Source organism: Aythya ferina (genome assembly GCF_964211825.1).
Source record: "Aythya ferina genome assembly, chromosome: 1".
Taxonomy (NCBI): domain Eukaryota; kingdom Metazoa; phylum Chordata; class Aves; order Anseriformes; family Anatidae; genus Aythya; species Aythya ferina.
Window position 1 is genome coordinate 122341787 of NC_140296.1, and position 21459 is coordinate 122363245.

Consider the following 21459-nt stretch of genomic DNA (forward strand, 5'->3'; position numbering starts at 1 on the left):
GCACATGAGCTCTGCTGTCATTTAATCTGGGATAAATGGAGAGCGATGTCTCCTGCAGGCACTGTTTCCACAGGTTGAAGCTAGGATAAAAAAAAGGGAGAGTGGGGACCATGGCATGAGGTGTAATGCTTCTTGTAAGCACAAGCATTCGTCAGCAGCTTCTACTATCAGTTTCTATTGGCAGCAGTCATCTCAGCACCAGCACAGGGTGGGGACACGATGAGATGAGAGGTCAGGCTCGCTACCTGGTGTGCTGTCAGCACTTCCTGGACTTGAGCCACACCCCAGCAACTGTTTGCAGCTCGACTGAGCTTCTATTCTTTGCTAGTGAAAGCTGCCCCCTTTTTGTATTAATTGCAAGATAAGTTTAGGCTTTTTCACTGGAAAAAAAAAAAAGAAAAAGTTTCCTCATTCATTCATTTTTGCAGATGTTCAAAGAGAGGCATTGTGCAAAGCGAGTGGGAGAGAGCTGGCAGAGGCTGGAGCTCTTGGTCTTAAGTCAGCCTGCGATAGCAGCTGGTTTCTGTGCTTCTGATAAAGCTCTGAAGTTCCAAGAATTATGCTGAATTCTTCCCTGAAACTGTAGTTAATTAGCTCGGACTGTTCACGACGCTGTCACTCCTTGCTTTGGAAACAAAGCAGATGATATCTGGTATAGAAGAATTGTTAAAACCACACCCTCTGAGACTTTCGTGTGCTGTTTGGTATTAAACTGTACAGGCTAAACGGAGCATATTACAGAAACTGGTTTGTTTTCTGGGAGGAATTTCTACCATTTTGGACCATTTGGACCATTGTTTCTCATATTAATAACAAGAGAAGGAAAGCCAAGCAGGAAACAAACTGTATACCTGCTCTTAATACCACATACGTGACAGAGGACATCTTCACCTGAGAAGTTGTTAAAATGTACCTCAGCAGACAGCATCATCCTGTAAACCTGTTGAAGGTGCAGTGGAGAAGGATGCTTGGCTCAGGAGTTGTGACTTGAAAATAAATAAGTAAATAAATAAAGCACTTGGGGTTAAAGATGTTTTGGGAATCACTTACTGACTTTTAAAATTAAATAAAACGTGTATGCATACATCACAAAAGACACTGGAATACTTCACATTGTTACATCTTTTTTTTAATAAATTATAAAAAACATATTTACAGTCAGAAGATAGCCCAGATCTAAATCTCCCCTCTTGTAGTTTAGAAACATTCCCCCTTGTCCTGTCATTATCTGCCTGAGTAAGAACTTGCTTCCCATCTGTTTTAAAAGCCCTCATTAAGTACTGAAAGGCTTCAAGGAGGTCTCAGAGCCTTCCAGGCTGAACATCCCCAGCTCTCTCAGCCTTTCTCCATAGGAGAGGTGCTCCAGCCCTCTGACAATCTTTGTCAAGCTTTTCATCCTCCAGCACTCCCTGGTCCTCTGCAGGGCTGCTCTCGATGTGTTCTTCTCTCAGTCTGTCCTCATGTCTGGGATTGCCCTGACCCAGGTGCAGCACCTTGCACTTGGACTCGTTGAACCATATTAGGTTCTCAAGTTTGTCCAGGTCCCTTTGGATGGCTTCCCTTCCTTCTGTTGTATCAACTGCACCACTCAGCTTGGTAATCATAGACCCCCTTCATACCCTTAGTAACTAATAATGAGGTTTCAGTACCAGTAAAAGCACACAGGAGGAGCTTAAAAGTCCTGCAGAGCTTGTCAACAAACACACATTTGTCAACAGGCTGGCCAACTTCACGAGGAAATCTCTGAAATAGGAATGATGGCAAGGGAGCTCACAACCCACAGTTAGGTAGTAGTGGACAGGGGTCCGAAGTAAAAGATATAGGGTGACTGGAACCTTAGAAGGCAAAAAAATGAAAAAAAAAAAGGGCAAAAGGAGGCCCATCTCAAAGGCACATACGCAAATGTGTGCAGTATGGAAAGCAAGTAGCAAGAACTAGTATTCCATGCAAGTTATATATATGTATATATATACACATACATATATATACACACACATACATATAAATATAAATATACACACACACGCAATTTAGGAACACTGATGGTTCAGGTAAGGATGCTTTCAGGAAAGCCAAAACTCAACTATATCTGAGACTTGCAAAGGACATCAACAAGAGCAGGATCTGCTGCTATATTAACTGTAATCGAGCAAACAAGGAAAGTGTGGGCCCATTCCTGAATCCAGGTGGGTGATTTAGGGATACTGGACAGAGAAGACTTAGTTAATACCTTTCTTGCCTCGTCTTCGTTAACAAGATCTCATAGGCTCTGAGCTTAGGCAAAGGGTTCAGGAAAAACTACCATCAGTCAGGGATTACCTGAGAACTTGATCCACACCAGTCCACAGGACTTTGATCAGATGTGCTCAAGGGTGCCGTGAGAGCTTGTTGATGTCACTCTGAAAGTGTTATCATCACTGGCCATGGCTATCAGGGAAGCCCCCGACAACTAGAAAAAATGAAAATGTTGCATCCATCTTCAAAAAGGTCCAAAAGGTCAACCTAGGAACCTACAGTCTCCTTTGCAGCCCTGGGAGAACCAGGTAGGTGGTTCTTTTGGGACACATTTCTGGGTTTGTGAAGAAAAATGAGCTGGGAAGAGTCAGTTTATATTTGCCAAGGGTAAATTGTGCCTAACCTACCTGACTGCCTTCTGTGATGATGAAATAAGTAGATTTCACAGAATCACAGAATAGCTAGGGTTAGAAAGGGACCTCTGGAGATTGTCTGGTCCAACCCCCCTGTCAGGTGGGATCACCTAGAGCACATTGTGCAGGATGGCATCCAGGCGAGTTCTGAATATCTCCAGAGAAGGAGACCCCACAACCTCTCTGGGCAGCCTGTCCCAGTGCTCTGTCAACCTCGCAGTGAAAAAGTGCCCTTCATATTCAGCCAGAGCCTCCTGTGCTTTAGTTTGTGCCCGTTGCCTCCCATCCTGCTGCTGGGCACAACTGAAAAGAAACCAGCTCCTTCCTCTCAACACCCTCCCCTCAGATATCTACACACATTGATGAGGTCTCCCCTCAGTCTTCTCTTTTCCAGGCTAAACAGGCCCAGCTCTCTCAGCCTGTCCTCATACAATAAGTGCTTAGCCATAAGTCACTAACCTGAAGTTACTGAGGAGCAGCAGGGGACACTTGATTTGTTCAGTTTAGAGAAGAGAAGACTGAGGGGTGACCTCTTTGCTGTATACAACATCCTCATGAGGGGGTAGTAGAAAGGGAGGTGATGATCTCTCTGGTGACCAGTGGTAAGACATCAAGCTGTGTCAGGGGAGCTTCAGATTGGTTATTAGGAAAAGGTTCTTCACTGAGAGGGTGGTCAAGCACTGGGACAGGGTCCCCAGGGAAGCATTCACGGCCCCAAGCCTGTCAGTGATCAAGAAACATCTGGACAACACTCTTAAATATATGGTTTAATTCTTAGGTTGCCCTGTGTGGAGCCAGGATTTGGACTCTATGTTCCTTGTGGGTCCCTCCCAACTGAGGATATTCTACAGTTTCGTGATTATCCCCCTCCACTCAGCATTCACTAGACTGCATTTGGTGTGGTACATCCAGTTTTTGTCCCCTTCAACAAGACATCAGTGAATTAGAGCAAGTTCAGTGAAGATTGACCAAGATGGTCAGAGGGTTAGAGCATTTGCACTGTGAGGTGCTCACACCTGCAGAAGAGTAGGCTTTAGGGGGTAATTAACAGCAGCTTTCCCATAGATGATCATGTAGATGGTGACAGGTTTTTTTAGCAATACCTGGTGGGAAGATGAGAGATAATGGACACAAGTTGAAACAACAGAGATTCAGACTGGATATAAGGAAATCGTTTTTCAACATGGAAAGCCAGACAATGAAAGGGGTTGACAGAGAGGCTGTGCAGTCTCCATCTTTGCAAGTTTTCAAGACCAGACTAGGTGAAGCAGAGTAACTTAGTCTCATTTCAGTGCTGACCCAGGTTTAAGCAGGGGTTTGCACTACATCAACTCCTGAGGTCCCACCTAGCTTAAATTTTCCCTATAATTTCTAATACTGCTATAGGCTCCTTTCTGTTGATAGTCTTCTCACCACCTTATTCGTAAACTTGAGAACTTAACATTGCACCACGCAGGACTGATTCATTAAACGTGACTGCAGGTACCAAAAGCAGACAGATTTGATCAACTATTTGGCTCGAGTATTACACAGACAAGGCAACATAGCAGAACTCGGCAATATGCCAGAATCTCTTCCACTTCTGGATGACTACAGGTAGAAGTCTTGAGTAATTACTTAATTACTAACAGCATGGATGTTCCTACACCACTACACGGGGGATAATTTGATCCCTGCCTTGCAATAAATGCTCGGTCCAATAAGGAAGACAAAAGAGAACTTTCTAATTTTGGGTTACGACTAAGAAACCTTTACGATTATTTACATATGCCCATTTCAAAATCAACTGCAATGGCTTTCACGCTGCAATAAACACATCCAGCCTGCAGCATTCATGAAACATGCTTCACAGGTTGATGATTTGAAAACACGAATACATGGTATTCTTTTCCTCTTTCTTTTTGAGCTTCAGTATTTGTATGAGCTCAGTTTTCAAGTTTTAGTTTGCTCATGGCTGCAGACAAAAGCATGTTAGTATTCTTTAGAAATGGGTAGACTGACATTCTACTAGAATAATGTGAAGCAGCAGTTAAGACATAAAAGAACCCCCCAAAAAGCTGGAAGTGCAAAGAATATCAGAAGTTCAAGGTCAAAAAATACAAAACAGTGCTAATAGAGGCAGCTTTGTTCTAATGCGAGAATAAATTGAGTTGTAGCTCTGTCTTAAAGATAACCACCACTGGAAATGATCGCAGCTTGCCAGTCTTCCGTTGATTCCAAGACATAATTTTCTTTGAGAATACTTGTCTGGATCACTGAGTTCCTGCTGGGGAACCCAAACTAGCAAGTTCCAATTGCGATCCATCTGGAACTTCTGAAGGATGAACCATCTTTCTTCTGACTGTAAAATACACTGATCCAGTAGTTGCACAGAAAGCTAATTAGTTTTTGATCTGTATGTTTGAACATGCATAAATAGACCTTCTTTAGTATCTAAAAGGCTGCCAACTTCAACAGGTTGTTCTTGATGATCTTTCAAAGTCTCTTCCAGCCTGGGCTCTTTGATAGTGCTACACAACAGGTATAAAAAAAATCCTTGGCCGTGTTTTTGTTAGTAGATGCTGTTCATTTAAAAACCGATACAAAACTGTATAGTAGAGATTGCTGCTCACGACTCAAGCTGTTTATCTTCATGCAGCATGAAGAAAAGGAGGTTATCCATTATAAGGGAAGAAAACCAGGCAGTTTTTCCTCAGTTTAACTAGCCTTCGAAACATTTCTTTGCAGATGACTTCAGTACTTCTGGAAAACCTCCAAGAGGAACGATAGTGGTCTTCCCCTGTTGAATTCCCTCCCATTAGGTCAAAACATTGTTTGGTCCACAAGTCAATTATTTGTGGCGTTTGATTCTGGGACAAAAAACAAACAAACAAACAAGTATTATGTCTTCTCTTCTTGAAATTGTATGAGTTATAAAAGAACACTGCAGGTTTTAAACACTAATACAGCGTGATGGTGAATTAAGACATTGCCGCATGATCCTAAACAACCCAGTTACAGCAGCTTTTTGACCCGTGGTTATCTGGTAGGCACCAGCCACTTACCACACGCAATGATTTGTTTAAGCTTAGAGATGCTGCTTAACAACTGGAGCAGGTTAAGAACATTTACCAGTTATTGCCAGCCATCTGCTAAGCAGCTTGCAACCTGCAAGCCCGTTCTGACTCTGTGACTTTGGATCAGATAACTATGCCCCTACGACACCAGTTTTACACAAAGATTTAGTTTTATGGTCTTTATACCAGCTGTGTACAACACATCCATGCAACGCTGCTGCTATTCTTTCCACGTGGTAATGGCAGGTGCTTTTGGAGGCGTGAGGTTTTGTTTGTTTGCTTTGTTTTGCATTTCTGATGAATAAACAGAGAGAGTTCTCGTTTGACAAGCAGGAAAACTGAAGACAAAGTGAAGTTACAGTGCAGGAAGTTACAACCCAGGAAGTTCAAGGCTACATGCTCAGCCTAACTCACTGCATGCAACAGGCATCAACCTATAACCAGGCTGATTTTAAACAACGCATACACAAGGTCCTCTTACATCAGTGTTTCCCTGATGGTGCACACACAGCAACAGTGCAAGGGAAATCACCTGGACATGCCAAGGCACTATGCAACTCAGTCTTTGCTCCAGTTATCACAGCATTACTTCTCTCTTCCAGCAGTCTCTAGCTCAGCATCACTCCAGCCTAGGACAAGATGCCTGGAAGCAGTCTAGGAGAGCATCACATGGTGACATGTGGTAATCCTCTCAATAGAGGATAAGAAGAAAGATATCCCTAGTCTGGATCTCACAGGGCTCCTGGATGGATATGAAATATTTTTATGGCTTGTATCCTTAAAGTCCAAGCAGGGTAACTGTCTTACCTGTGGCTGACTTACACCAGCTTGATTACGAAACTAAGGAGAGTGATAGAGGAGCCATTTCGTTGTTTGTTTTTGGGGTGGAGGGGGGAGCAGCTATTTGCTTATATCTGTGCAGTGAGGAGGCCTGAGTATGAGATTGCTTCTCTCTTCTCATTTTATAGCTGTGCTGACAGGCAACAGGCTTCACACTCCCCACGCAACATGTAAAAAATGTCACACAGCTTGCAAACAACGCCGAGAACAGCACAGCTACTTCTGACATCTTCCTCTGTTGTGGCACACAGCAAAGATGCATGACATAACAAAAATATTACGTCAGATGAGAAGTCTTTAAGCATCACCTAGAAGCACAGCACAGAGGAGTAGGTGCCCTTTCAAAGCAGCACGTAGCACTGGCATTATACACTGACTACCTCATTTGGTCTTCAGTATTTCTTCACTGGCAACTCACAGGATCCAACTGAGTTATTCCAAGATAGCACAGCTTCCTCTCCAGTAATACAGCCCTGTTTCAAGCCTGCTTCCTTGTCAGTTTCTTTTGCATCACAGAATCAATTTTCTTATCCTCATTCCTACTTACTGAGTATCTACGTCAGTGGTCTCCAAAGTAGGGTGCACCTAGGGGGTGCAACACAAACCACTATGATGTAGAAACAAAATATTTTTATGCCATTAATAAGTAAACATGCATATACTGGGGGCATGTGCTCAAGTTATTTTACTGATAGGTTTCATAACCAAAAAGGTTTGGAGAACACTGCTCTACATCTCGAAAAGAAGAAGCCAGCATGAAACACCCACATCTGCAACTCTTAACCAAGGGCTATACGACAGACAGAACAACGTTCTTCCTTTTCTCCTGAGGAAATGAAAATTATTTTCAGTCAATCTGAAAATTTATCTTATTTCCAAACAGAAATGCTTCAATTCACACTGGCATATAGTGTGCGTTTCATAAAAGCTTACAAAACACTTTTCAAACATTTAAGTCAGATTTAAAATTTCCAATCAAAAATTTTCTGGTGTCCCAGCTAATAAATTTGAAAACAAAACCTTTAATTTCACAAGTTTCAAAACATTTTTTTCCATCCATTCCTTCTTCCCCTCACCCAGTTTGCTATAGCTGACCTAATTCCACATGCATCCAAAATTATTTTTTAAGAGACGTTTTATTTGTCAAGTGCTTTTTAACTAGTTCTGTGTAGAACCACCAGCACTATCAAAGGCTTAAGCTCTATGACAACAGTCCATGATCTCTGCCACCAGGCTGATTCTCAGTTAAACTGTGGCTGTCCTACAGCATGCTGAAAGCACAGCAAAGCTTTATAGTGTGAGAAAGTAACCGTTCAATGCTGTTATTTTATGCATATGCTGATGGCCTGCTGTCACTACAACAGCCCCCCACACACCTCTTGCCTTCCCTCCCTCCTTCCCTTTGCATCCATCACTGACCAGTGCCCCATCTCCTCCAGTATGCTACCCCAGTGCTTACCAAAGCCCTTTATGATCAGATTTAGCCTGTTAACCTAGCAGAAGATAATGCAATTTGTTTTCCTGTTGGGTCAATTTCCTGCTAACATGGCTCACAGAGGCGTGTGATAAACATTAGAGAAGGCCCAAGGAGCAAGACCTCCTCTTTTAGTGACAGTAAGCTGCTAGATTGGCTCAGGCCATCCTATCAGTTATAGTCTACATGGAAAAATTTTCACCCATCAGAACTGATAATTGATGATAGGACTTAACTAACTCAAGCAGTATGAAACTGTAAGAAACATTGCATCATTGCTGTCTGAATTTCACTAATAAGATGTAGCATTGATCAACTATTTCCCCGTGCAGAGTAATAACCAGCTTTCTCTTTCCACGTATAAGGTTCTTGGGCTCACTACCCTGTCTACTTTGAAGAGCTTTCCCACCACAGCCTTGTAGGTTTAAAAACAAGCACAAACCACAAGAAAAACACAAGTTAAGTAAGCTCAGCATTCTTTATGAGAAAAGAAAATGCACCTGCACACCCAAGCAATAAGTTGTCACCCCTCCCCATGAGTCTCACGCTCAGACAATCCCGGAGCTCCCCCCACTCCCCCGAGATGGAACAAGAGTAAGCCCACCGAGACCTGGGCCATTAACAGTCAGCAACAATAAGAGCCCTGACCAACAGTTTCCACGTGGACAACACAAAACACATCCCCTCTTTCCTCCATACCTGGCTCCACAGTGTCCTCGTGTCCCCTTCCAGATGCTGCAAAGGCCAAGCACAGAACACAATCAGAAACCCACGGCACCACCCATAACTTCACAACCAGAAACGCGATGGAGGGAAACTAAAGCCCAGGGAAGGTACTTGCTCAGTGCTATGTAACAGACACAAGGATCCAGGTCTTTTCGACTTCTCGTCTAGTGATTTACCCACCAACATTTACTGTTTCTAAGGCAACAAGTCTGTCTAGGCCAACAGGGGAATGGAAATCTCTGCACTGAGGACATGGTAGTATGTTTTAGACTGTCAAAGGCCACATGCAAAATTAATTCCCCCCTTGTGTTGCCATGTTTTAAGGCACCATCACACTCCTTACCTCCTTCTGTCTCTTCTTCCACAATGTCAGGAGGTTGCATAGATGCAGCTGCAGGTAAACAGAAACGTGCATGGATGAAGCACAACAGTTTGCAAAATATGCAGCTCTACTTTAAACTGACAGTTTCACTAGTTACAGAACAAATACAGCATATTCTCCAGATGATTCATACGTTAAACCTGTATTGAAGGCTTTGCAATTAATTTTAACTTCCCACCAGCAATCACTTCAGTTCCTAAACCATAATCTGCATTATGCATCTGTTTACCGCTTTACAAAATCTTTCTGCAGTGGGTTTACTTAAAAATGATTAAGCTGCACAGATTCACCATAAGAAACCAGACAACTGAGAAGAGAATCCACATCTCCTTTCTTTACTTCATAGATGTGTCACACTAACACTGTGACTTTCTCATTGCAGACTAATTGAAATGTGGGTACGTTTAAGTGTACTGGCAAAAGAATGTTTTTGTTTGTTTGTTATTAAAATCTTTTTTTCATCTTCTTGAAACCCACCAGTAGTAGTTTCTGAACTTCAGAGATGTCTGAACCACAGGCTAGAACCATAGCTCTAACAAACATATGAAAATATCAAAAGGAGATTATTTATCTTAAATCCTGATGACAAGATCTTTGAACTTTGACTTGCCCAGGGGAAAAACAAAAACAACAAAAAATACCCCCAAACCCTGTTTTCATGGCACTGCCTCCTTACCTACGTTATCATTTCCAGGCCTACCACCATTTGCTTCACTTTTGTCTTCCTCCCCATCTGTAAAAGCATTGACATAAGAAATTAAACATATAGAACATTTCTTCAAAAGGTGACACGGTAGTTTACAACCCAAGAAACATCCTGCTTCAGCCTTGTATTAATTTCAGCACCTCGTGTAAGATACCAGACTGAGAACCCCACGTGCAACCCCTGTTCATTCTACTCCAGAACAGTCCAGAAGGGCACTGAGCTCACAGCTGATGGCTAGAAATTCCCCACTGAGAAAGATTTGGTCTGGTGACCAAAAAGGATTTTTTAGTCTTCCCTTGTATGCCCCTCGTGATCCAGACTATGATGATCTAGTCTGGTTCATAGGAACAGACATACATAGGAACAGACCACAGTGGTCCTGGCACAAGATGCATATTGTGAAAGAACAGACCGAAGGAGTTGTCCCCTTCCTTAGGGGATCACTGTACAGAGTTCCCAACTCCCGATGCACACAGCCACAAACCAGGGAACTGAACAGTGTCATTGCTTGCTGTAAATTAAAGAAAAAAAGGTAGAAAATGAAAAGCAGGATTAGAATGGACAGCAGGCACATAAGTAAAGATCTGGACAGGAATACAGACAATGCTGAGAATCTGTACTTCCTGCAGAAGGGCATCATGTAAAGAAATCAGGGATGGACAGCAGACTGGTAACTAATGGAAAGAGGTGAGGAGCTCCTTCACAAACTTTCTCCTTGCCTCATCTTGGCTGTTACAAGAAGACAGGCATGCAAAAACATGCGTAGAAGTTTATCAAAAGGCACTGTTAACAGATTTTTGTTTTTTTTTTGTTTTTTTTTTTCCTGAAAAAAACAGAAGGGATTAGAGAAAGAAAAAGAGACCATTGCAATTTGGCCCACAGGAGATAAGCATGCACCGTAGTCTTTCCTTCAGCACAACAGAAGCAAGGATCAGGCAGTTCTGCACAACTGACTAGCAATATATGCATCTTCACCAGTGCTTAGATGGGTTTTCAAGATATAACCAAGGTAAACTAACAGCAAACTCCAGACAATCTGGTGTGATAACACCAGTCATCATTATATTTACTGTCATCATTATAATTCGTGCTAAACGCACAGCAGCAACTTCCACCCCCTGGAAATAGCAACATCCCTAGTCAAATTCAACGCACAGAGAAAAAGGCTAGTGGCCCAAATTCCAAGACAGGCCAGCAAGACATTTCCATAGGGACATCACTTATTCCCAATGTATTACAGTCACGCCTAGCCCTAAGAACTTGATATGAATACTGGGATTAAAAAATAAAAATAAAAATTTCTGAAAGAAAAAGTTTTCTACAAAAGGGGCAGGCAGATAAGATTAAAAGAGACAGAAGAAAAACCATCCTCATTTCAGCACACAAACCAGCTCTAATCAACCAGGCAAAAAGACCGCTTTATAGCATGCAAGTTTCCATCCCTCATGCTGAGGCCAGCCCCCAGTCTCCATTGTCAGAAACAAAATTCACCCCCAGAGAGAGCTGCTAGCCAGGCAACTCTCAGGCTGCTTCCTGTCGGTAATTCTGCCAGCCCCACTAACTCCTACACTAAGTGCAAAGCGATTATCTGCTGCTGGACCTCAACTGAGGCTTTGAGGTTGAGCGTGCTTACACTGAAATTCACCTCAAAAACATACACGTGGCAAAAAAGGAAAGAGCAGATCACACTCCTTGTTACAACCAACAGGTGATGTGAAAAAGTTAAAAAAAAAAAAAAAGAAGCAGCACTAAAGCACAGAAGTATTTCTAGTAAGAAATATTTGTGGACTGTTAATTGCAATGACCTGAAACGGGTTTCTTACCTGTGTTATTGGCTCCAAGTAGACGAGCTGCTCCTATAATAAAAAATATATATGTATTTTGAACATGTATTGATGACCTGTAGAAAAACATCTATACTTTGTTAAACTGCTAAGGCCTATAAGAAAACTTACTTCTGTATCTGTCAAATGAAAGACTATGCTGCTACAAAAAAAAGCTGTCAAGTTGGGACTAAATTAAAGCAGTAGCCTTATTTCTAAACATTTGTGACAATTCAGCTCTCTTACCTGGAGCAATCGTCTGATCAGCTCTTCCTGTTCCACAGTTAGCTTTTTCTGCACCAAAAAAAAAAAGAGGAAAATATCTGGAGATATATCACATGGAATTAAAGTTTTGTGCTTTTGGACACTAGCTGACAGCCTCCATCCCCCAAAATGAGGCACAGCAAGTTTATTTTCTAGAATTGTCAAGAGAAGCGCGGTCAAGCCTTCATTGTTTCAAGGGAAAACAGATGAACTGTTTCAAGTCTAATTGATGGCAGGTATAGTGACACCCCTCATGGGCTGATATCAAGCATAATATTGTTTAACATCAACAATGTGGACAAGGGCACAGAAGGCAGCCTCAGCAAATTTGCAGATGACATCAAACTGGGGAGAGTAGGAGATATGCTGGAGGGCAGGGCTGCCACTGAGAGGGCTTTCAACAACCTGGAGGAACACGCTGGCCAAAAGCAACTGTGTAGTTGTGCATCTGTTGAAATCACCCCATGGGAAAGTACCTCGTTAGCTCTACCTGGCTGGAAAACATCTCTGCAGAAAACAACCCAGACCTGCTGAATAACAGAGCTGAACATCAGTCAGCAACGTGCACGTGCGGCCAGAGTCTACCGTATACTGGTCTACCGCATGCTCATCTGAGAAAAATATGCAAGTACAAACTAGTGTTTCCCAGTACACCAAGCATAGCAGCTGAGTGCAGCAAAGTTCAGTATATTAGCTCCTTTAGATTTACTAGTCTTTGTCTAAGCTGTACTTGTTTCTGCTACTGCAATCACAATACATCCCATGGTCAGAAACTTTCATACGTTCTACAGAACTTAGATCAGCGTAATCTCAAAGTACGTTGGGCTCAGCCAAGAAATGCCATACATACTTCTGAACAGGTATATTAGCCCAGCTCCAACGAAGAGAGAGGCAACAACAACGGCAATAATAAGCCCAGGTCTGCTTCTTTTTTGAGATCTGTGTTCTTTAAAAAAGCAAAATAAATTATGATTGATTAGTTAAAATGCAACATTTTAAGGTGACGCACATCTCAGTAGAAATAATATCCCATGTACATTTTATAGCTATTTAATTTTTAAAAAGTAAGCTCAAGAAGTTAATGCTCCAGATTTAGTTATCAGCAAAACCCTAAGCCAGCTCCAGAAAAGTCACACGGTAACTAACTCAGTTCAGTGAAAGCACATCATCACATGGAAGGTGATGGCTCAGTTCTAGGGCCAGTTCTGTGGAGGCTGAGAGGCCACCCCACGGCTCTCTGCAGCTCCCTGAGGAGGGGAAGCACAGAGGAGGTGCAGCCTCTGCTCCCGTCACCGATGATGGGATGCATGGGAAGGGCACAACGCTGCACCAGGGCAGGGTCAGACTGGATGTCAGGGAAAATTTCTTCCCCGTGAAGGTGGTCAAACCCTGGAGCAGGCTTCCTGGAGAGGTAGTATATTCTAACTTAACTAAAGGGGTCAGGCAGATGGACGAGATGATTTTTGTAGGTCCCTTCCAACTGAACTATTCTATTCTCCAGGCATCTCCCTCTATCACTCATTTCAAGTCAAAACTGAAGGTTTTATTTTACTGAGATCCCTACAAGATGCATCTTTCCAGGGGGATCAAACTATCAACACAGTACCTTTCGTCAACCTTTAAACACACTTGTAGCAGACAAAAGGCTTCTGATGCTTTTTAGTCTTTCAATTCAACTTTCTGAGAAGTTGAGAGAAATCTTACAGTCAAAATCCATGCTATTTTCTAATTCAGCCTCAGAATTGCATATACAACCCAACCCATTACCTTGATAAGTTGCAAAACACTGATTCAAAGTGATTTCGGAGCTCTTATTAACTTCCAAGTATGTAACGAAACATGTAGCTTTTCCCCCAGTATCAACATTCTCTTCAGGGATCAAAACCACTGGGCCCGTGGAAGTTTTCCTGCCAGTGATCTTCCAAACATAAGTCAGAGGCCCCTGGAAATCTGCTTCACATGTTAGCATTAAGTTGCCATCACTCAAGTTGCAATTTATTTGAGGTGTAGAAGGGGCATCTGAAAGGAGAGAAAACATGTTGTATTACTTTTGGTTGCACACTGCCTTGAGTTTTAGCACAGGACAAGGGTTGGAGCGATATTAGCAGCAGAAAAGCATATAGATAAAAATGCTTTTTTTTTGAGGGGAGCACATGTGCGTAAGAGGAATGTATTTCTGAAAGTGGCCCTGTTCCTGGTTCTTCAGTGCCTAGGTTTGATGCTCCTCGTGGTTCATTGTCAGTAGGTTTAATATACACACTAGTCAATCATCTTTCCCAAAGACGACTAGTGAGGCTGCGCAGATTGGCACAGTACAATGTCACAAATATTTGAAGATACAACATGCCCGCAGGAGCATCTTTAGTAGAGGCATACTGCTTAGGGCAACTTGGTCAGCTTGCTCAGAGAGCTTGATTTTCTCTCCGAAACCACACAGCGTGCCACCCACCCACATTCTGAACGCCACGCCAAGGTAAGCAATGATGGGCACAGCGTAGATGCCACCTTTGAAAACTTGTTTGAAGTGTCTCAGCAACTTAACAATGGAGACAAACAGTCCCCCGCTCTCTCTGTTTGCTTCTCTGCCAAATAAACACTCCACTTTCTAGCCTTCTTAAAAGGGAACAAAGCGGTGCAGTTCTTTGGGCAGTTCGTCCATACTTACCTAACACGGTAAGATTAAATGTAAAGACACCACTTTCTTTACCACTAGAAAAACGTTCTAAACGGTATATTCCATTATCACTGTTCTCCAGTTTAAATATGGTCAAGTTCCCACTCTCCTTGTTAAGCAAGCTTCTACTCCGGAGGGAATTAAAATACGTTGGTTCGCTTTGCGCATCCCATTCAGCCACTTTGTCTTTGTCTTTTGTCCAAATAACTTCGTCTATTTTATTGTCTGATTTTACTGGAAAAGTAAAATTTTCTCCTGAAATGCCAAACACCTTCTCTTCACAGTAGATGTGTGCTATAGGGGAAAAAAAAAAAAAAAAAAGAAAAAAGTTGCTTTAACTTTTTTTTAATAAACTATTACTTGACCAATGCTGTACGCACTGTTACATTTCAATTTATCATAAAATTCAAACTGAGGTTAAAAGCACATCTTTTGCACATAAAAAGCACATAGTTTTGCAAAGTATGTGTTAGTTAAGAATTACCCAAAGCCAGCCCGTCTTCACAACCATATGATAAGCATTAGAAATGGATCCAAATCCCACACCCTAACCTCAGGTATAGTCATTGTCCCAGTCTCCTTCCTTATCCTAAGCTTCTGTATGTTTAATACCTTCTGTCTAATCATCTGAGTTAAGCCTCCTGCCCATAGTCCGGTGAAAGAGATAAGATGAAGAATTGTCGCCAGTGAAATCTATCTCAGCATCTTGTTGCTGACAGCTTAGACTGGCGGCTCTTAAAATCGCAAGACTACCCTGCCGTGGCAGAAATGCATGTCCATATAGATAAAAACAAGTCAACAGTCAGATCGAGCTATGCTTGAACGAAGGACACAGATTGATGGCATGAATACTTCGTAGTGCTCATAAATCAAGGCAGACACTGCGGCTTTATTGCATCAAAAGAGCAGATCTCTTCCCTTCACTGCGTAGGAGCCCAGAAAGCAAGTCGTGACCCATCTTGCTCCGCATCTTATCTCATCTTATCTCCTTTCCAAACAAAAACAAAGGAGGTCAGCCAGGCCAATCCTTAAGAAGACTGGGTTTCCAGCTGCCGAAGAGCAATGCTCACCAGCGTATTGTGTGTCCTGCTCCTCTGCCTGCAGCCACACCAGGGAATCAAGGACTTTCTCCGACAGGAGGTGGAAGGCAAGAAATGGGAAAGGCATTTCTATATGCTTGGGTAGAGAACTGCAGACACAGAAGGTCTTCCCTGTGCCTTTCTTCTCATGGATCACCCAATTTGTTTGCAATTCACCCGTGAATGTACTCTTCTCGTGCTATTAGTTCCTACTGCTCGCTATCTGCACCTGTGCTGTTGTGTTTTCCAAGCACAGGAACTGGAAAATTATGCAGAGTAAAGAGGGCTCAGGTATCGCTTCCACTCCTTTTTAACACAACCCACCTCTCTTTCTTTGTCTTCTGTCCCATTCAGGCCGATACCAACATCTCAGTTTTTCTCCAGTATGAGCACTTCTATTCACCCACCTCAATTATATCAACCTCCAGAGAAGAAGAACCCAAGAGCCCCAAAATTTGTATTTGGAGAGCCCAAGAAGGTGGGCTGTTGAAGCACTGTCGTGACCCGAGGAAGCCTGGAGTCTTGCTCAAGACTCTTGTTTTACACAGACGATTTCTGCAATCGCCTTTTCCTCAAGAAGTCCTCTCTCACCGCCTAGGGAGAAGGAGAAGAAGTGGAGAAGTCCCTGCTCTAGCCACTGGGAAATTCTGCTTCTTGATAAGAGACACGGTCAAGCTGTGGTGGCCCAACACTGCAGCATACACACGCCGAGGCACGGTGGCTGCTGAAAAGAGCAAGCTAACACAGCTCTTTTTTTGGGGAGCAAAGCAGCCGCTTGCTGGGGGCCTTGGGCGTGAGCAAGGACTTATTTTTATAATAGCAAGAATTTTCAGTTCCTCACCCCTCTTCCACTTGCACCTCGTAGATCCCTCAGCTCCCCCTCAGTTTCCTCCCCAAGCCTCTTCCACTCCCCTTGTCCTCTTATTATTTCTCCAGGCTTTCTCCTCCTCCTCCCCATCATGGTCACTGCCGCTACGCACTTGTGCATTACGTCTGCTTGGGACAGGCAGAAATTTCTTCACAGCGTCCCAAATACTAGGTCTGGGACCAAAAGAGTGCTGATAAAACATCGGTGTGTGTTAACTGTTGCAAAACAGGACTTGCACAACCAGAAACCTCTCTTCTCACTTTCTCTACATCATCTGGGGCTTCCTGTCCCCCCTTAATTTTTTCCTTTATTTACTAAGTTGTCTTTATCTCATCTCGTGCGTCTGTCTTGCTTTTGCCCTTTTGGTTCTCTGCCCCATACCACTGAGGTGGAGTGAGCAAGCGATTGCGTGGGGGCTCCGCCACTTTCAGATCCCTACCCATCTCTGACTCATCTCTGGCAAAGCAGCCGGAAACTTCAAGTTTTACCCTTGAATTCAGGACAGGATCTGATCCAGAACTGCGCAGCCCGGGTCTGTGTCTTCAAAGATCTGAAATCCCTGGGCACATCTCAACAGGGATATCGACTGTGCAGCTGTAGGAAGTTTTCCTCATCTTTAAAACTAGCTCTTGATACAAAAGTAAGGAGATGCTTCTAAATAAATGTCTTTTTCAGAAGTATCCTCAAGGCTACATTTCCAAGCTGGAAAAGATATTCCTCTCTGTGAAGGCGTGGACTCTTATTTTTGTGGTAACTTCTCTTTTTGCCAAAACATTACACTAAGCTTATTCCTCCAGAAGCCTGTTTGTTCTGCACTAAACAAACCTATCGATAAAAATACTCCATCTCCAGCCAGATGTCTTTCAACAGACTGTCACCATGGCCAAAACAGCAGGTGCCAGCGAGAGCAAGGCATCCACGAGGTCACCAGCACTTCAGGCACTCCGGCACCCTGCAGCCACGCGGTGCGGTGGTTAACGCCGTGCTCGGTGCCTGCGCTCGCACCCGGCAATGCAACAGGGAGGGGAAAATCCTGGTGTAACAGCCCAGAAACACATAGCATTATTAGCAATCCTCGCCTACTCATGGTTCTCACCGTGGCCCTGGCTCGCAGGGAGTTTTCACTTCTGCTCGGTGAAGTTAACTCAGACGCGCAGGTAGCACCGCAGCCCCGGTGGTGCCGACTTCACCAGGGCTTTAAAGCAGGGGTGGGGAAGTTTTGCAGTTTTTTGGTCTTTGCAAGAAATGCAGAACTTCCTCTGTTTATTCGGGAGGAAGGTAGCCGGAACTACGAGACCAGATGCCTGCTGCACACAGGTGACTGGAAAATATTTTTCTATTGCTACTATTTAAAGCCACTTAACATCGGTGCTAGCCATCTCCTGAAGTAAATACACTCCAGGAACAACTTGAATTTGTCCACCCATTCATCCCAACACCTCGTGACTTGTCTCAGGGAATAGAAAGACGGAGCAAAAAAAAAAAAAAAAAAAACGAGCAGTTACAGAATTTTTATGATCACAGAGCATGTATTCGTGTGTGGAAAACAAAAAAAACAAGGAAGACATTTTAAAGCCACAGTGAAAAACAAACTGGTCATACTCCTTAAGGAGGAAGAAACAAAAAGCCATGCTGAAGGTAAGCTTTTTGGGGTCAGTTGCTTTTTGAGGAAGTAAAAAAAAAAAAATTAGCATTGCTAATAAGTAACTTCCTGCAACCTTGTGATCAAGGTATACAAAGTAACCTCTGCTCCTAGGCAAACCACGCTGTCTCCCCTTCGCTCAGTTTGTGTAAAAGAAGTCAGACTGGAAAATGAAGCATTAAAAGGAACCCAGCAAAATGGAGAATTCAGAAACAGTTATGCTGCTTAAATATTATTTAAGTTAAATAAAAAAATATTTTTAAATTAATTAAAATTTTAGAAAAATCACTAATACTGAATTGAAGCTCAGGGTTCCCAGCTTTCAGAAGAGCCTCGTGACAGGTTTAAAATGCTTCTAACTCTTCTAGTTTACTAGAAGAAGGTGCAGGGTTTGAGCCACAGTCACTACTACCACCTTCTTTTTCCTCTTTACATGCCCTCTCTGGGATCCCACAATTGAACACAGCTTGGGCTTGAATTCCCAATGAGTGATTTTAGAGCCATCAAAACCACTCTCCTTCAAAGTCCTTCCCGGCCTCAACGTGATCTTCACTCCTGAAGCATTGCATTATACATCTGTGGCTATATCAGACAAAAGCCTGATCTGGCAGGGACTTGCAAAAAGCAGCAATCCCTACGTATTGAGCTCTTCTTGATTATCTGAAGACAAGAAGCAGTACTTTGAACCTGGGTGGAGTGATGGGAGGGCTGGGATCCGGAAGACGAGGGAAGAGGTGCCACAAATAGCATACTGCTGTTGACGACATCTTCCAAAACAGGAAACTTACATGCCAAGACAAAGCGTGGATATATGAAAACTTGCATGCCAAAGACTTAACTGCGTGCACTTGGGCATGCTAGTCTGACTTTTGAAGTTTTGATTTTCATATACGGGTTTGGCAGGTTGCTTTACCTTTGTAAAATCTACGTGCAGCAGTAAAAACATTTACACATAGGCAACAACATTGATAATGGCAATAAAGTAAGCATACAAACAAAAAGAGGGTGTGTAATCTTGCCAAGTAATTTAGTCTGCACCAGCAGAGACATTCTATTTGTACTCCTGATCTCTTACACTAATCAATTAATACAGAATTTTAGAGAGGAAAGAAAAACAGCTAGCCATCTTTTTTTCCTCAAAGAAGCCTATTATTATATTGGCTCTCCAATTGCCTAATTAGCATCCTCTCTTCTTTACACCTCCTCTTCTTTTAAACTAAGCATTGTTTGGGAATTTGGAGTCTCATTTGCTCAGTAAGTCTAGAGCACCTGGCCCCCGATGCCCAGACTACCTGTGGCATGCCAACCTACTTTCTGTAAGATCCCAATGTGCCTCCAAAAAGGGAAAAAAAAAATGTATAAACGCACAAGGAGATATTCTATTACTCATGCATTCTTCAAAATAGTTGTCGACTAGATGAATAACTTGGGAAATAGTGTTAAGGCTCAAATCCTGGCATTGCATGCAGAGAGTCCTGCAGGTGTACAGCATCTCAGCTTCTCCACTGGTCCTCTGCTCTCTGAAGGCCTTGGCTGCAGAACAATATCGTGCAGTTGTAATTAAACAACAGAGGCTTCTTGAACTTCTGGAATAGCATGGGAGGAAATCTCAGGGACTTGCTCTGAACAATCCTACTGGTTAGTAGAACACTAACCTACTTGTTAGACACCCTTTTCCTGAAAAGGAGATTGTACTACATCCTATTTTAGGCACATCGAGGACACTCCCTGAGCAAGAACAACAACAACAAAAAAATAGACACACAATAGAAACAGAACAAGCCATGCTGCTTAGCCCAAATAGCAAGAGCAGCTCCTGCTCGCTGCTGAAGCTTTGTAAATCCACCTTTCATTTCACAGGTGGGCGAGTTTTAACTCCAAGTCTCAGGTTCGCAGCTCTGGGCAAGCTCCCTGCTCCCCAGGCACACGGGGTGCCATTTGGATTAAGCCGGTTTTCACTGAGTAATTCAGCAGAAGTGAGCATTAATAATTTACTTCACAAAATGGGACGGACGGGAAGGAACGGAAAGGAGCGGACGAAGAAATTGGATGTGGTTTTTTTTTTGTTTTTTTTTTTTTCCTTGTGAAAGAAGACATGCAGAATACAAAATACGCAGCCATGACAAGAATATATATATATAGGGAGGGGGTGTAGGAGGGATTTTTGTTCTTTAAACAACCGAGCCTGTTCTCCTGAACTGCAGAGCACCGCAGGGACTGGGGACGAGTGTGGCGGCACAGCCCAGCCTGCTTCCGAAGAAATGAACTCATCGCCGGCGGCTCTGTCCTCCTGCACCCTTTCCTCACCCAAATCCCCATGTTTACAGCAAGCCCGAGACCCCCAGGCACCCCGACACCCACAAACACAGCGTTAGGTGCCCGGGGATGGGGGGGGGGGGGGGGGGGGGAACCAGGCTCTGCCCACCGCCGTGAGGCAGGGGAGCAGCCAGAGGGGCAGCCCCGCGCCTCGCACCACCCCGACCCCCCCGGAGGGGTCCCGGTCGCCCCTTAGGCTACTCACTCAGTAAAGAGCCGACGAACAGCAGCTTCTCCAGCCCCCTTAGGACCACCAGCTTCATCGCTGCTCTCCTCCAACCAAGGCTACAAGGAAACGGAAGGCAGCTCGCACCGCCCCCCCCCCCAGTCACGCCCAGCACTTCCCCGCCGAGCTGTTTGCTGGGTGGTGCCTGCTCCAGGGGAGGCGCCTGCCCCCAGAAAACTGGGGTGTCCCCTCCTTTGTGGAGGTGCAGTGTTCAGGGTTTGGGGTGTGTAGGTGCAGGCTGAAGGCCTAAAAGCCGAGCCCCGGTGAGGGCAGGGCTCCAGGCTGCACCCCGTCTCCTCAGCGCTGCCCAGGGTGGGTGAGCAGAGGTGGCCCTGCCTGCTGAGCTGAGGGAAAGCCAAAAGGCAAAAGAGAAAGCAGCTGGCAGCTGCCCAAAAGCCATTGAGAAAACTCAAACAAACTTAACATTCCCCTTCATTCGTGGCTGGCCTTTCACACTGCGATGCGTTACTAAGAAAGGGAAAATACCACAACAGTTTGGGAAACTTAAGTAAGCATCGGGACAGAAACCTGTTGCTCCAGCAGCAACCATGCTCCAGCTGCGTTCCCGCAGCTGTAAGCTGCTGTCAGAGTGGCTCTCACTCTCAGTGAATTGCCTTGGCTGAGGAGAACCCAGCAGCTGGCTGGCCCAGCCACACCTTTTGCAGCCCAGGGGCATGCTCAGTTTCCAGGAATTTTCTTCTAGGATTTTCTGTGAGCTCCCTTACCTCGTCACTG

General features: G+C 43.8%; 1 protein-coding gene across 2 annotated transcripts; it reads right to left on the minus strand.

The window, feature by feature from the left end:
• Positions 1–1113: 1113 nt before the first annotated feature.
• Positions 1114–20839, minus strand: CD58 (CD58 molecule). 2 transcript variants are annotated; one of them, XM_084500601.1, is made up of 10 exons: positions 20704–20839; positions 14585–14887; positions 13687–13938; positions 12770–12865; positions 11902–11949; positions 11656–11688; positions 9803–9859; positions 9088–9135; positions 8718–8753; positions 1114–5497 (listed from the first exon to the last, which is right to left on the minus strand). In XM_084500601.1, exons 1-10 carry the CDS (start codon positions 20759–20761, stop codon positions 5475–5477), a joined length of 954 nt encoding a protein of 317 aa, XP_084356727.1. In that variant the 5' UTR covers positions 20762–20839; the 3' UTR covers positions 1114–5474. The 2 variants fall into 2 exon arrangements, with proteins under 2 accessions (XP_084356727.1, XP_084356728.1); XM_084500602.1 differs by lacking the exon at positions 8718–8753.
• Positions 20840–21459: the final 620 nt, after the last annotated feature.